This window comes from Watersipora subatra, chromosome 5 (genome assembly GCF_963576615.1).
Source record: "Watersipora subatra chromosome 5, tzWatSuba1.1, whole genome shotgun sequence".
NCBI lineage: Eukaryota > Metazoa > Bryozoa > Gymnolaemata > Cheilostomatida > Watersiporidae > Watersipora > Watersipora subatra.
Genome location: NC_088712.1, coordinates 38,377,705 through 38,394,941, shown reverse-complemented (window position 1 = coordinate 38,394,941; position 17,237 = coordinate 38,377,705). Strand labels below are relative to the sequence as shown.

General features: G+C 35.5%; 1 protein-coding gene across 1 annotated transcript in view; it reads left to right on the top strand.

Annotated features, from left to right (window-relative positions):
- Positions 1-12,333, top strand: part of LOC137397342 (TNF receptor-associated factor 3-like) — a 35,400-nt gene extending 23,067 nt beyond the window's left edge. The window contains exons 10-13 of the mRNA XM_068083633.1: positions 372-521; positions 5,226-5,393; positions 9,753-9,903; positions 12,281-12,333. Of these exons, the coding sequence (XP_067939734.1) occupies positions 372-521; positions 5,226-5,393; positions 9,753-9,903; positions 12,281-12,333 (522 nt within the window). The remainder of the gene's footprint in view (positions 1-371; positions 522-5,225; positions 5,394-9,752; positions 9,904-12,280) is intronic.
- The last annotated feature ends 4,904 nt before the right edge of the window (positions 12,334-17,237 follow it).

Genomic DNA, 17,237 nt, shown 5'->3' with positions numbered 1-17,237 from the left:
TAGGAGATATATACGAAGAGATATATGCGATGGAATACATGCGGAATGATGTGTGCGATATAGGTGAAAACTTATATATGGAAATATAGATAATCATGATCCCTCAACCAAATGTATGTAATAAGAGAACAGGAAAAAGTTGCCAATACAAACCAATAACACCACAGTGACTGCACATTCACTAAATTAAAATGTTAGGTTTAGTTTTTTCATTACAACGAGCTAAAGAGGTGAGTTTAGGAAGATCTTAGAACGGATTATACTATTTACGTTTGTTTCATGTTTTGTATAATGTTTTCTACTGAACTGTAATTCAGTTTTCAACTTGTTTTATTTTATATCTCTGTAAAGCCATTCTTCATTTTAATCAGAATTCCGAATTTGCTTCTTATGATGGAGTGCTCATCTGGAGAATCAGCGATTACAAGAGAAAGAAATCTGATGCTGTCAGAGGTCGGCAGATGTCAATCTACAGTTATCCTTTCTACACGTCTAGATATGGCTACAAAATGTGTGCAAGGGTTAGTGTCGAATTCTTGATGAAATATGTAGAGGCTGGAAAAGGACTTTGGAAATTGGAAAAATATATGTATGTGAAGAGATTCATGCGGAGAGATTCATGCGAAGATTTATATGCAAAGAGATTTATGCCGAGAGATTTATATGCAAAGATATATATGCAAAGAGATCTATGCGGAAAGATTCATGCGAAGAGATTTATGCAAAGATTTATATGTGAAGAGATATATGCGAAGAAGTATATGCGGAGAGATTCATGCGAAGATTTATATGTAAAAAGATATATTCGATGAATGCCTGGTGTTGCCCAGGTAATAAAAAAGTCTTTGGACAGAAAAAAAAAATTTTTAATGTACAACATTTACATGTACCATTCTAACTTTTAAACTTCATATCATGAGAAAAGTTTTTTTGTGAAGTTCAAATGAATTGAGAGAAAAAATAAAACAGCTGTAAAGGTTTTCAAACAACTAACTTTTAAATTTAAAATGAAAGAAATGTTTCGTTGAAATAAATTAGGAGGAAAAATAAAACTGTGAAGATGTTTAAATGTAAATGTCAAAACCTTAGCAAGAAATGGCTAAATATAGTCTGCTTTGCTACAATTACAACGAAAAATTATTTGATGTACAATAATACGATTTTAATCCGTTTTAGTGTTGGCCTTGTAAGGCGAAAATATCGTATAGAGTGGTATAGAAATCTATAGTAATTATCCAATGCCTTTTGATCTAATTATATAATGCCTTTGATGATTTTGATGATTTTTACCTGGTAAAAATCATCAAAATCATCAAAGGCTAAAATGTTTTTTACCTGGTAAAAATCATCAAAATCATAATTAATATTGAGTAACAAAACAGTATGTTAACCTTAGTAACTATAGTTACCTACAGTAATTTTAGTGTAATTAGTTGTTTTGATCTGCAATAAAATGTAACATTACAATGTACTATGTGCAGTACATACCGTAGGGAGCTCTTACCTTCGAGACAGACGTATAACATAAACGTTAAATTTAACTTGAATGAATTTAGCGTACTCAACACATACTTAACGGTTGGCTTGAAGCAAAATTTACATTACAGTTATTTGGTATCGAAAGGTTCACCATGTCTTACTCTGCTGTGTTGTAGGCTCAAAATATGTGGAAATGTGATTACAAGCTCTTAAAAGCTCAAAAACAAACAGTTAATCGCAGCCATCACAAAACCAGCTGTAGGTTAGAATCCCTCTCAAATTGGATCAAATGTGACGTAGATGAACATTATGTGCTTCTTTCTGTTTACACTTTCATACAACCTCATTCGTCGAAATATTTTCACAAATAAACTTCACGCATTCAATAAAACCATCTCTATTGTCCTTACGCGTCTATTTCATTACCATTGTAATGCTGTCACTTTGAGCCCTGATATCTCAAAGCTTAGCCTAAAAATCAGTAGAAAATTTTCACCTAAAATTTGTTCGCGCCATTTGGCGGGAAATATAGATCACATGATCAGATTTATTAGTTTCAGTTCAAGTTCTATCTATTGATAATTTCAGTCGCGCTATCGCGCAGTATAGCGAGCATCTATATTTGATAAGGGCTTTCCGGTAGAACCCGAAGTGTTTAACATAAAACTAGTGCTACGAGACGTTTTATATTTAGCCTTTTATTGGCCTTTCATTTCGCGTGATAACATCACGTGTAATGAAAGGCTCAATGAATCTCTCCAAATTGATCTCTTCGAAGAGATAAATGCGGAGAGATTTTATGCGATGAAATATATGCAATGGAATACATGCGGAATGATGTGTGCGATATAGGTGAAAATTTGGATATGGAAATATAGATAATCATGAACCCTCAACCAAATGTATGTAATAAGAGAACAGGAAAAAGTTGCCAATACAAACCAATAACACCACATTGACTGCACATTCACTAAATTAAAATGTTAGGTTTAGTTTTTTCATTATAACGAGCTAAAGAGGTGAGTTTAGGAAGATCTTAGAACGGATTATGCTATTTACATTTGTTTCATGTTTTGTACCATGTATAGGATGGAGTGGATATTTTATCCCAAAAATGATGGAAAAAACTAACTGTGTATAAGATGCATCCTAGTTTTAGTCCTAAATGTCCATTATATTTGATAGAAACGGTAGTATTTCATATAAATTTTTGTGAAGTAGTTTGACGAATGTCGAATGATTTCACATAACATTCGTCATGAATGATTGGTTGATATTACACTTTCATGTACACATCGGCAGTGTAAATATTCTAACTACGGTATTACCAGTATTTTTAAAGATAGCAGTTCATTACCATCTTTCAACATGGCGAAGACAACACAACAGAGCTATACTTCACTTCAATGATTAAAATGTATGTGATCTAGTACGCAAAAGAACATGGGAACCAGGCAGCTGAGCGACAATTTGGTCCGACAGAATGCGTGTTCTGTAAATGGAGAAAAGCTAAAAGTACCATCAAAAAAATGCAAAAGGCAAAGAGGGCAAACTGAAGCTCGAAGGCTCACCACCCTAACCTGGAAAAGGCATTCATTAAATGGATTCAAGATACTCGTCGAGATTTCCTTGGGGATCAGCACCACTACCGTTCGTTTACAGGCTCTAAGATTGGCGAAAGAACAAAGCATTGCAGAATACAAAGCGTCAATGAACTGGTGCAGGAGATCCTTTGGAAGAAGTAACCTATTAATAAGACGAAGAGCTACCATTAGTCAGCGACTACCCAGCGACCACGAGTAGTTATTAATGAAATTTCAAAGTTATGTCATCAAGATACGTCAGAAATACGACTACAACGTGAGCCAGATTGGAAACGCTGACCAGACTCCACTGACATTCGACTTACCATCCGAGACTACAGTAAGCATTAAAGGTGCAAGGTCTGTCACTATGCGATCGACTGGAAATGAAAAGAATCGGTTCACCGTGATGCCTGGTTGTATGGCTGATGGCACAAAGTTACCACCGTACGTCGTTTTCAAGAGGAAAACCATGCCCAAAAACAAGTTCTCGAGTGGTGTGATAGTCAGGGTGCAAGAACAAGGATGGTTTGATGACAGCTCACTGCCGTTCATGTACAAATTTAGCTATCGGCCAATTGCCAGCCATTTTACCGAAAATTGCCGATTTTGTTCATGATATGTATACAAAAAAGTTTTCAATTTCAAACTCTCTCTAGAACATTTTTGTTACATATTTTGTTTTGCCAACATTTTAAGCAACACTGTTATGCAAAAAAATGCAATATATCTATACGTTGTGCGATGATGAAGCTATGTGAAGCTACTATCGCAGTGAAACTAAATGTTCCTTACTCTTACAAAACTATTACTTTCACCACTATCAGAGTCAATGCTGCTACTTTAATTATCTGTATAATCACAAAAATTTGAATCTGAATTGGCTATAATGTCATCAACATAAGTAATTATCAGTTTTTTGACTCGCACGGTACTTAACAAAACTTATACAAAAAATGTTCGTTTTTAGGTTGGAAATTCTTAAACAAAAATTTTAAATTGCATCGTTACTTTAGGCTAATTTTATTGAGAAATCTTCGGACCACACTGTCAATATCATAAAATTCCTAAAGATCGTGGGTTATGATGTCAACGAATAATAAAATTAAGTTACTACGCAATTGCTGGGAAAGTCGCAAAATTGCGTCTATGGCACTCGATCATAGAAAACGCAAAAATCCGTCTTTGGCAGCAAAAGAGTTAATGGAAGACTGGCTGAAAACAGTTTGAATGAAACGCAAAGGTGGTCTGGCGAAACAGCGATCGATGCTGGTGTTAGACGTCTTCCGATGCCATACAGCCAGCAATGTTAAATCAAATTTGAACCGCCACAATACAGACCTCGTCGTCATCCCCGGCGGCCGGACCAGTATTCCGCAACCGATGGATGTCGTTGTAAATAAGCCAATTAAAGCAGAAATGGGCCAATTGGATGATTAATGGCGAGCATACTTTCAGCAATGGTGGCAACATGAGGAAAGTCGACATGCCTACAATATGCCAATGGATAGTAAACGCCTGGAAAGAATTGCCAATGAAAACCGTGGTGAAGGGATTCAAGAAATGTTCTTTCAGCAACATGTTAGACGACACGGAAGACAATATTCTCTGGATGGATTACCCAGACAATGATGATGATGACGAAAGGGAGGAAGAGCTGGATTTTCTTGATGATTACATAACACAACAACATTGGGCTGCTTTGTTGAATGAGGACAGTGACAATGAGGATAAATATTGATAGTAATTGATTGAAAAATTGAAAATTTTTATAATAAATTTTCGATATTATGACAAATAGATAATTTTTATAATAAAAGTATCCATGGATAAGACGCACCTAGGTGTTTGTCAACTTCCTGAGAAAAAAAGTGCGTCTTATACACGGGTATTTACGGTAATGTAAAATTCCTGTAACAAACTCAGAATGGATTATTAACAATTTAGCGCCGTCTATTATAATTAAAGTTTACTACTCAGCGGAGACAAAGTCATTTTTTGTCAGTTTCCGCTGTCAACGGGCCTTATCGGGTACTGTTAGTGTTTGTCTGTGTATTCTCTATATTGTTTTCTCAATATTGCGGTTATCTAGGTGAGAAGAATAAAATAAGTATAAAATTCTTGTAAAACTTTATAGCGAAATGTATTAATTGGATACTACAGGCCTACCTGAATGGTGACGGACTTGGTAGAGGAAAATGTCTAAGTCTCTTCTTTGTTGTCATGAGAGGAGAATATGATGAGCTTTTGACCTTCCCTTTCAAGCAGAGAGTCACCTTCACCCTGCTTTGTCCGAGTAACCCGCAACTCAACAAACATGAGACATTTCTTGTAAGTCTTGAAGGAGTATTTAGTAAGTCTTAGCCATGTTGAGTGACTTGCTACAACTTGCTATAATATGACATATTCTCTATGTCAACTAACTACTGCTCATACCGTACAGGATGAAAATCTTCGTTGGTTATAAAAATTCGCGATATCGCGAACAGACAACTCCGCGAACTATAAAATTCTCTAAATAATTAGTTCTATTTTTAATCACAAGGGAGAATAACTACTGCATCAAATTAAAAGCTAGCCGCTAGGCTGGTTTTTAATATAAATACTAAACGTAGTTGAGTTTCAAAACATTTTTAAAATCATTGCCTGGGCTTTGAGCTAACACCATTGCCAATGCATCACATTTTTTTACAAAATTATTCAAGGTTGTCACAAGATATGCAGAATGGCGTCATCGCAAAAATAGCCACTACGCAGAAGTACTAAACGTAGCCGAGTTCCAAAACTTCTTTAAAATCATCGCCGGGCTTTGAGTTTTATTGCCATTGCATCAAACTTTACAAAATTATTCAAGGTTTTCACAAGTTATTCGGCATGACCTCGTCATCGCAAAAAATCTCTCCTAGTCTTTTTACATTGAAATCAACTCCATCAATCTCTAATACCGAAGTTGAGGACGATCATGATTCTGATCTGGACATTATGGTATGTATTTGCTTTGCAGTGCAGATACGTTTTTTCCATAATTAACTGCATTAGTTAATTTGTTTGTTTAAAAACCGATCACTTTCATTAAATACTTCAGCTATTGTTTTTGTACTTTCTTAACACTTATTAATATTTTTTTCTTTTTTGTGTTTACTGCAGATTGAAAATGAAACAACCTACTCCGATTACGAAAACTAGAGACAAGTAGTAATATTCACCATGGCAAAAATATTGGCAGAGAAGCAACCAGTCAACCTAGACCCCTTCATCGACAACAACTCCTTGATATCGCTGCAGCAAACATGATAAAATTATATGTTTTATTTCATGTATAGATATATTATGATTTATTACAAACTTGAGTGTACAAATAAACTGTTTCAAATACAAATACAATTTTACAAACGATGAATGGAGTAAATATAAACAGTTTAGTCTATATGGCGGTTGTCTAGAGCAATAGAATTAAACTGATACTCTTGATAAGTGAATACTAGCGTGTAATAGTGCTCTCTGACTAGTTATTTTGGTAATAGCAGCTCTATATCGCTGTCACTGTCTTGGGTAGATGTTAAAGGCAATTCTCTCACTACTACGTGGCTGGTAAGTCAGTTATCATCAGAAATCTCCTCGTGGCTTACTATTGCAACGTTCTGCTGGTTGGCCAAAAGTTTGTGATCGTAAAGGCGTTCTTGTTCCTTTTTTAAAACAGGTATATTCTCCTCGTTAGCAGCTGCGGTCACTTCAATTTTAAGACATCCCTGAAGATTGGCAATCTTTGAGGAATAACATCCACTACTCTTGCGGTCATCGTACCTCCGGATATGATAAAAAAGCTGCTTACTATATTTATTTCACGGGGTAGATGACCAACCGTTGCGCAGTCTGCGTTTATTAGCTTTACTGTCAATGGTTCGTGTAGATTATTGGGCTCTTTCTCACACTAAAAAGAATAACAAAGCGGTAGGGATGGAAAAAATAAATATTGCGTTTTACTAAAGTAAAATTCAATTATTAATTTAGTAAATGGTTTAAAAAAATCATTACTTACCACAAGTTGTTGGCTTATCAAAGGCCTCCAAAGCGATGAATATTCGTGAAAACCTCTGTACGCAGCAAAAATTGTTTTCCGTAGCTTAGCATGATCGCCTCGCAGCTGTAGCTAAATATAAACCGGATGGCGCGGTGTGCGCATACGTGATAATAACTCTATTACTAGCCGCAATAGAGTTAACTTTTCCTAGAGAGTGGCAGTTTTCAGCCGCGAATGAATTCATCCGCGAATATGCATGAAAAGACAATTTTTGCGAAATGTAACTCCGCGAATAAATTCATCCTGTATGGTATATGACAACATATCCTCTACATTGACCTAGCTACTACTCATATATAACATCATATCATCTATATTGAACTAGTTACCACTCATATATGACATCATATCCTCTATATTGACCTAGCTACTACTCATATATAACATCATATCATCTATATTGAACTAGTTACTACTCATATATGACATCATATCCTCTACATTGAACTAGCTACTACTCATATATAACATCATATCCTCTATATTGAACTAGCTACTACTCATATATGACATCATATCCTCTATATTGAACTAGCTACTACTCATATATTACATCATATCCTCTATATTGAACTAACTACTACTCATATATGACATCATATCCTTTATATTGAACTAGCTACTACTCATATATAACATCATATCCGCTATATTGAACTCACTACTCATATATAACATCATATCCTCTATATTGAACTAACTACTACTCATATATATAACATCATATCCACTAAATTGAACTAACTACTACTCATATATATAACATCATATCCTCTATATTGAACTAGTTACTACTCATATATGACATCATATTCTCTATATTGAACTAACGACTACTCATATATTTAACATCATATCCTCTGTATTGTACTAACTACCACTCATATATAACATCATATCCTCTATATTGAACTAGCTACCACTCATATATGACATCATATCCTCTATATTGAACTAGTTACTACTCATATATGACATCATATTCTCTATATTGAACTAACTACTACCCCTATATGACATCATATCCTCTATATTGAACTCGCTACTACACATATATGACATCATATTCTCTATATTGAACTAACTACTACTCATATATAACATCATATCCTCTATATTGAACTAGCTACTACTCATATATGACATCATATCCTCTATATTGAACTAGCTACTACTCATATATTACATCATATCCTCTATATTGAACTAACTACTACTCATATATGACATCATATCCTTTATATTGAACTAGCTACTACTCATATATAACATCATATCCGCTATATTGAACTCACTACTCATATATAACATCATATCCTCTATATTGAACTAACTACTACTCATATATATAACATCATATCCACTAAATTGAACTAACTACTACTCATATATATAACATCATATCCTCTATATTGAACTAGTTACTACTCATATATGACATCATATTCTCTATATTGAACTAACGACTACTCATATATTTAACATCATATCCTCTGTATTGTACTAACTACCACTCATATATAACATCATATCCTCTATATTGAACTAGCTACCACTCATATATGACATCATATCCTCTATATTGAACTAGTTACTACTCATATATGACATCATATTCCCTATATTGAACTAATTACTACTCATATATGACATCATATCCTCTATATTGAACTAACTACTACTCATATATGACATCATATTCTCTATATTGAACTAACTACTACTCATATATGACATCATATTCTCTATATTGAACTAGTTACTACTCATATATGACATCATATTCTCTATATTGAACTAACGACTACTCATATATTTAACATCATATCCTCTGTATTGTACTAACTACCACTCATATATAACATCATATCCTCTATATTGAACTAGCTACCACTCATATATGACATCATATCCTCTATATTGAACTAGTTACTACTCATATATGACATCATATTCTCTGTATTGAACTAACTACTACCCCTATATGACATCATATCCTCTATATTGAACTCGCTACTACACATATATGACATCATATTCTCTATATTGAACTAACTACTACTCATATATAACATCATATCCTCTATATTGAACTAGCTACTACTCATACATTTGTGACATCATATCCTCTATATTGAACTAACTACTACTCATATATGACATCATATCCTCTATATTGAACTAACTACTACTCATATTTGACATCATATCCTCTATATTGAACTAACTACTACTTATATATGACATCATATCCTCTATATTGAGCTTACTACTACTCATATATGACATCATATCCTCCATATTGAACTAGCTACTACTCATATATGACATCATATCCTCTATATTGAACTAACGACTACTCATATATGACAACATATCCTCTACATTGAACTAGCTACTACTCATATATAACATCATATCCTCTACATTGAACTAGCTACTACTCATATATGACATCATATCCTTTATATTGAACTAGCTACTACTCATATATGACATCATATCCTCTATGTTGAACTAACTACTACTCATATATGACATCATATCCTCTATATTGAACTAACTACTACTCGTGTTTGATATGACATCTTTATTTGCATATTTTCTAGCCTGACCCTGATAGCTCATCCTTCAGAAAACCACAGACAGAAATGAACATTGCATCAGGATGCCCCCAGTTTGCCTTACACAGTGAAGTGGAGTCTAGTAATTTTCTTATATCTGATAGCATTTATATCAGAGTCAAGGTGGAGCCTGGTGGTGACATCATCGTCTAACATAAGACTAGGGAGCCCCACCTCCCTTCCATTGTCCCCCCTACTTTTTATGCTGGTACCTTGTCGTGGTGTAGGGGCTTAACAACATCCATAGACACGAAATTCACGTTTTGTATTTTCTCTTTACGGATGTTGAACTAAAGCCAGCATAAGGCACTGTGTTGAGGATGGTGGGCTCCCTACTCTTTAAAAAGAGATTTTCATTAGCAGGAGGTAGCAGTTTATCTTAGCACACATTCACTAGCACCAATATACATGTATATGTTGGCATGTCATGGTTGAGACCCTGTTTTATGCCATTTGCTATACCAGTTGCAAGGACAGGTGATCAATATTCATTAACCATTAGTTAATATTTCTTTCATTAAGTTCGAATCACATTTATCTTAAAAATTTCACATCTACTTTTCCCCTTTGTGACTGCCAAATGTAGATTATGCTGTGACCAATGCTTTTTGCTTTTTACCGATTATCTGTTGATTCTCACATGTTTGTCATTTTAATGCTTAGTCCTTTCAACTACATGTTACACAATTAGTTACAAGTTGTTGGCTTGTGACACATTATTGACCATGTTACACAATTAGTTACAAGTTGTTGGCTTGTGACACATTATTGACCATGTTACACAATTAGTTACAAGTTGTTGGTTTTTGACACATTATTGACATGTAAATATTATTGGCGTATTACAAATTATTGACATGTTATAAAAATTGGACATGCACTACAATTTGTGGACCATTGAAAATCATGGACACGTGTTACTAATCACATTTTACAAGTTTTCGATTGTATTATGCCTACTATATATATATATTATATTATGTAAAGCTATATAATAAATTTAGGAAGGAAATGCTTCATTCTAAGCGTGTGCTAGATATGCTGCTACCCTGGTTGTCACCACTAAATGTTTCTAAAAGTCATTGTTTTTAATGAAGTCAGTTTTATGTTTGAAGTTCTTTTTAACTTTTAGTAGTAATTCTTATTCTTAATTGCAAAACTTAGTTCCAGAGACTAGTTTCTGGTTTCTTTGCCTGTTTCATTAAGAGTGAAGCGTTCCATTGACCGTTCGACATCACAAGTGCCACTTCCACATTTGTTGAAGAAGCACAGTCAGCAATTTCTCAATTTGATTCGACTTATTTGAAGTTTATACTGTGGTTTACTGCTTCTGTTTTGTTGGCCGGGATATTGACCCCCTTAAAACTATCATTGTAAAGCTTTTTTATCACGTCTCAAAACTCTGGCGAGATCAGTATTTTATACTTTATATATACTTTGTTATATGTTATCCAATTTTATTCTGGCTTTTGTACTTTTAGTGGTGACAAACAAAACTGCTAAAATCTTGTTAGACGAAGTTGCCTATCACCCTAACCAACTTGAAGTGTATCTTGTAATACGTGTTTAAGCGCGTCATGTAGCACATTGTGCTAATTTTTTGTACTGAAAATACAAATAATGAACTCAGTCAACGTTGCTTGCAAATAATGTTTTATTTAATAACGTGGCTAGCAAGAGTAAGATTGAGTTTTTTAAGAACCCATCGGAAGCATGTTATTTCACAAGTAGTGAAGAGATGCAGATGATAATCAGATGGTGGGGGAACATCAAAATTGGCCCCACAAATGACATTCAGTGTAGATTTATCTCAAGACTTGTAAATTGCACTATCTTCAAGTAACAACTTGGCTTCTTGCTTTATAATGAAATAACACGTTGGATTCGATTTGGTACAATTAAATTCATCTGTAGGCCATTAATAGAGAAATTACCAGTTCGCAGAATATGGAAGATAACCCCAATAGGCCATGGGCCAAGGCAGTTTATCTTGCATTTCCGTTGGCACCCCATTTCAGTAGCAAATTCTGCAGTGATTTAGACTAATTTTGGTATGGAGAATTCAAAACTGAAGAGTTGCCGCAGCTGCCATTCCCACTTCTATGAGAAATTTTATAAAAATTCTATTTTAGGATTTATCTCCCCTCTAAATAAGATTCTTTCCATAGAAGCTTCAGATTTGCAACTTTTATCATAATTATTTGGCAGTGATTTAGAATGTCAGTGGTAAAGTCAAAATTCATCTTCTATCTATTTTTGAACATTCCATATCCTACGATTGTTACACGCACATGTAAACTATTATACACGTGTATATACGTATATGTACATGTATATATAATTGTATGGTTTAATAGTTTTATTTAACAGCAAAAAATTCAAAACACTATAATCATGTTTTATAATCTGACAATGATGAATCAGAAAATAATAAGAACGCTGCAAGCAGTGTGAACATGGAAATTATTATTAGCATTATTATTAGTAGTATTATTAGTAGCTAATATCAACAGTCTTACAAAAGGAGCTGGAAGCCTGGAATATTTCAAAATATCGCATATCCTAACTATTTGTTCAATATGTTGAGTTCTTAGTCATTGTCCTCACCATCGGGATCCTCTGCTACTCTCGCTTTAGTTTTGTCTTAGTGCACGCATGTGCAAAGCTCTGTGTAAGGCAGCTTTGCCATGATACTGGCACATCAGTTTCCTCGGCACTGGATTTTTAACACTCCCATAGAACTGCTTGGTGAATATCAGGCGATGATTCTGGTACGACACTACTGCATACTCATCGTTTTTCTTACCCAGTATCCCACCCATGTAAAGAAGGAAATGGTGCATTGACAAGTTATGTTGTTGCCTCTTTCTACATACATGTGGGTAGCTGATACATAATTAAGACAATGCATATGTTTTTTCAGCGATTGAAGGGAGGGACCGACTGGCCTAGACCTAGACACAAAAAGCCTGTCCCTTAGTCAGTTGAAGTTTGTGCCATTTTCCTGAGTGTTATCTTCTTGGCCATTTGAGTCTGCGTGTGTAAGTCTCACAGAGGGAATAAAGTTGCCCCGAAACTTCAATGATTCTCAGACTCGACTTGTTTTGATGAGTTTCGTATGACTCTTTTTGCCTTTGCCTGCAAAGGATGAAACTGCATCACAGCTAGAGAAATTGTGCAAGCCTATGAGATTTTCACATTGGAAGTTAAGCTTAGTAGCCTTAGTAGCTCTATTCTTGCAAAAGTTTTTGATCACAAAATCCACACAAGCAGCCTTGTCTTCCTTAGTATGAGCAATAAGCACATCAAGAATGGTATCAGCAAGTTGACTGAATGTTAAAGAGATGGCACTGGCAGGCAGGGCTTGAATAAGCCCAATGGCATCCACAAAGATGGCCCCACATCCCCACTAGCTTTGAATCACTGCATTTATGGTAGTTTGATCATGTCTGCTACAGATATGAACTAGTCCTCTGAGAAGGTTTCTAACTCAGTTGCCCTCTGGGAACCTGAGCTGTAATATCCACAAACTGCAGTTAGAAGCACAGCTCTCTGCTTGTTCCCTTACATAAAAAAGTTCCAAGATACTATAGGTAAGTAGTGAACAATCTTAATTGATTCTGTTGAGGCAAAATTGATGAACATTTTCACCAATTACGCAGTTGTGTATTGAGAATTACGCAGATATACTTGTCATAACACTTGTTATGAGAGGCCACCTCTAAAGCAATCACATCTTGATCAAAGTTCTACAAAGTACACGTTCTTCCTGTTTGATGGTAGCAGCATTCTTCAATCCGTCTGCATATATAGACAGGTGCACCGCTCCTGTCTGTGCCATGTGAGGGCCATAGTTGCTTGTAGGGCAATATGATGCCAATTATAGGTGCCATACCAGTACAAGTAGGTCTACAAAACAATACAGGGCACTGCTTATCAATTACTTAATCATAGTCAAAGCAGCTGAAAAAATCATATCTTAGGTTAACTTACAGGATGGATGGACATACTAGCGGACACAGTTTTGGCCACATAATGACAGCTTTGCAAGTATGTAGTTGATTTGTGTGAGTAGTACCACACCTCTTCACAAATCATGCATATATGTTTAAATGTAGGTCTTGATGTGTATAAGTGGACAGCAGAATTGAATCTTGTGATTGTCTTTGGTGGCTCTTCTTCATCTTGACAAGGTGTATCGTGAGTAGCAGGTTTCAGACTCTCTTTATGTGGCTAAATGAATGCCAGGATAACATTGACTGAGGAAATCATCACCACTTAGTCAGCTCAGACCAATAAACTAGAGTGAATACATGCAAGATTTATCCATTTGATAAATGAATGCAAGACTAATGGTTGATGCCTTGCTGTATTGAAATTTAGTTATTTTTCAAACTGATTACAAGCATCTTGATCAGTAGCCACCATTACTGGTGTGTAGGGATTACAATGTCTGCATTCCTTCAATTTTAATAATGATTATTAATTATGTAATTAAATTACATAATAATTATTTTATAGAATAATTATGAGTCCCGTTATTTCACCTTAAATCTTTGAGTGGTAAAGTATCACAAATCTAAAAAAATACCTCACTGTTTTCTCCTACCAAGCTCAATTTTGCTGTTGTTAGTCAGTATCTGAAAGCATGTTCTGTGAATCTGAATGCCCTTGCAGACAAGTTGAAGCCATATACCATTAAAAACAGGCCTTTCAGGCTCTTTAAATAGTGTTTTTTTTCTCAGTTTTCTAGACAGTGACTAAGTGTTTGACCTGTGTGCTTAGTCAATGTTTATCAAATTAATTTCTTGAGAACCATGTATGCTACACAAGTCATGTCAAAGCTCAAACCATGAATGCACTTATCTTGTATCTTATTATCTTCTATGAGTCCTCAGTGTCAGGTTATAAAACAATTATGGTGTTTTGAATTTTTTTTGTAAAATAAAGCTATTAAACCATACAATTACCTACACGTGTACATGTACATATACGAATATACATGTATATAGTTTACATGTGCGTGTAACAATCGTAGGATATAGAATGTTTGAAAATAGATAGAAGATGAATTTGGACTTTACCATTGACATTCTAAATCACTGCCAAATAATTATGATAAAAGTTGCAAATCTGAAGCTTCTATGGAAAGAATCTTATTTAGAGGGGAGATAAATCCTAAAATAGAATTTTTATCAAATTTCTCATAGAAGTGGGAATGGCAGCCGTGGCAACCCTTCAGTTTTGAATTCTCCATACCAAAATTATTAGTCTAAATCACTGCAGAAATTGCCATTGAAAGGGGTGCCAACGGAACATCATTTCTAGAGCTCTTTTGCCTGGTTGGCCCATAGCCTACAAGTGTATGAGTAATTGTAGGACTTAGCAAATGCTCATCGCTTAGCTCATACCTTGATAGTTATATTTTCAATATTTCATGGAGCCATCTTCTAACGTGTGTTAGGAGAATCTGAGCACTCGCTAGATCTGTACAGTGAAACTTCGGTTCTCGACCAACTCGGTTTTCGACCAACAAATTTGAGATTTGTTCATCTCAGATCTCGAACTTAAATTCGGTTTTTGACCCTACCAGAGCATGCGCATTAGAATTAAACATTCGGAACCACAGGTGTACTTTAGTGGAATATTGCAGAGGCCGGGCCGTACGCTACACACACAAAAACAACAAAGGTCCACATAGTTATGAGCAAAAACAAAAGTATCCATCCAAATATCTCACCAATCCTATGAGCAGCACACACAAAAACTAAACCAATCGACAGGACCACCCATCATGTCAAAATATTCCAAGTTTCCAGTCATGTCTTGTACAACTCACCTTATGGTTTCTCAAAACTTGTCTCTAAGTCCCTATTAATTTGAGAGTGTTCGATTGCTGTTTACTAAATGGTCGCTGCTAGCCTAGCGCCCTGCTTCAACACCTCAGTAACTATTGAGGAAACGTTCGGGAGCACTCAGCGTTGCCCCGATAGTTACTGAGGTGTTGAAGCAGGGCGCTAGGCTAGCAGCGACCATGTAGTAGACAGCAATCGAACACTCTCAAATTAATAGGGACTTAGAGACAAGTTTTGAGAAACCATAAGGTGAGTTGTACAAGACATGACTTGAAACTTGGAATATTTTGACATGATGGGTGTTCCTGTCGATTGGTTTAGTTTTTGTGTGTGCTGCTCATCAGATTGGTGTGGTAATTGGATGGATACATTTTTTTTTTGCTCATAACTACGTGGACCTTTGTTGTTTTTGTGTGTGTGTAGCCTACGGCTCGGCTTCGGCAATATCCTACTCAAGGACGCATGTGTTCGGAACAGCTCTGGAAACAGCATGGAAACGTTCGTTACCATGGCTACAAAAACAAAAAAGGTTTCCAAACAAAGGGAGAAGCAAGTTACGCTTTACCAATTCTTTACAAAAAGGGAGAAACCATCTGAAACGACGTCTCCTCTACCAAAGAGATTTGCTAGAGAGACAACTCCTCCAGTCGAGTTACCCTAAATTGTTTTTGAAGAGGACTCCCCTTCAAAGAAATGAAGTAAATAGGCTTGTAGCAAATCCCCTGGTTTGTAGTTATATTGTCACATACGGGTGATGAGTAGCCTGTCTTGACAAACTGTTGTTTTTGCGGAGTTGTCCCCCCGTCGAGCGGGCGAGCAACACAACAGCTTGTCACAAGACGTACTGCACCTGATGCGTCAGCTGCACTAAAAGGGAGTTGTTCTCTTTCGTCTATGCGGCTTGGCTGCGATGTTATGGCGGTCGCTCCATTGGTAATCATAACGGATTTCGCGTAAAGATTTATGTAGAAAAAATAAGATAACAACATTTAATCAAAGACCAGTTTCTGTTGTAAACTTTAGTAGAACTTAACAATAAAATAAATTGAAAAGAAAATCCATAAAAACAAATAAAACTGACTGATACCAAAATAGAAACAAAAATGACTTAGCACACAAATAACGACATGTTTAGTCGCTGTTCTTGCCTAAGTTCTCAAGTTCTACTAAAGTTTATCGCCGAAACTGGTCGCTGGTTAAACGTTGTAATCTTATTTTTTTCTACGTAAATTTTTGCGCCATTTCGTTATGATCACCAATGGAGTGACCGACATAATATCGCAACCAAGCCGCATAGACGGAAGAGTACAACTCCCAATAAGTGCAGCTGATGCATCAGGTGCACTACGTCTTGTGACAAGCTGTTGTGTTGCTCGCCCGCTCGACGTAAGGACAACTCCGCAAAAACAACAGTTTGTCAAGACAGGCGAGGTGATGAGGCATAGTGTATATTCTATTAAAAGTTTATTATGCTTGTCAACACCGTGAAACTACAATAAAACAATTACTCAATCGTCGATAAAGGTTATTGAAAGTATGCTAATTATACAGGTAGTCATCTGCAAGGCCATTTGGAAACATATGAAATAAAACACATAAAATGAAAGATATAATA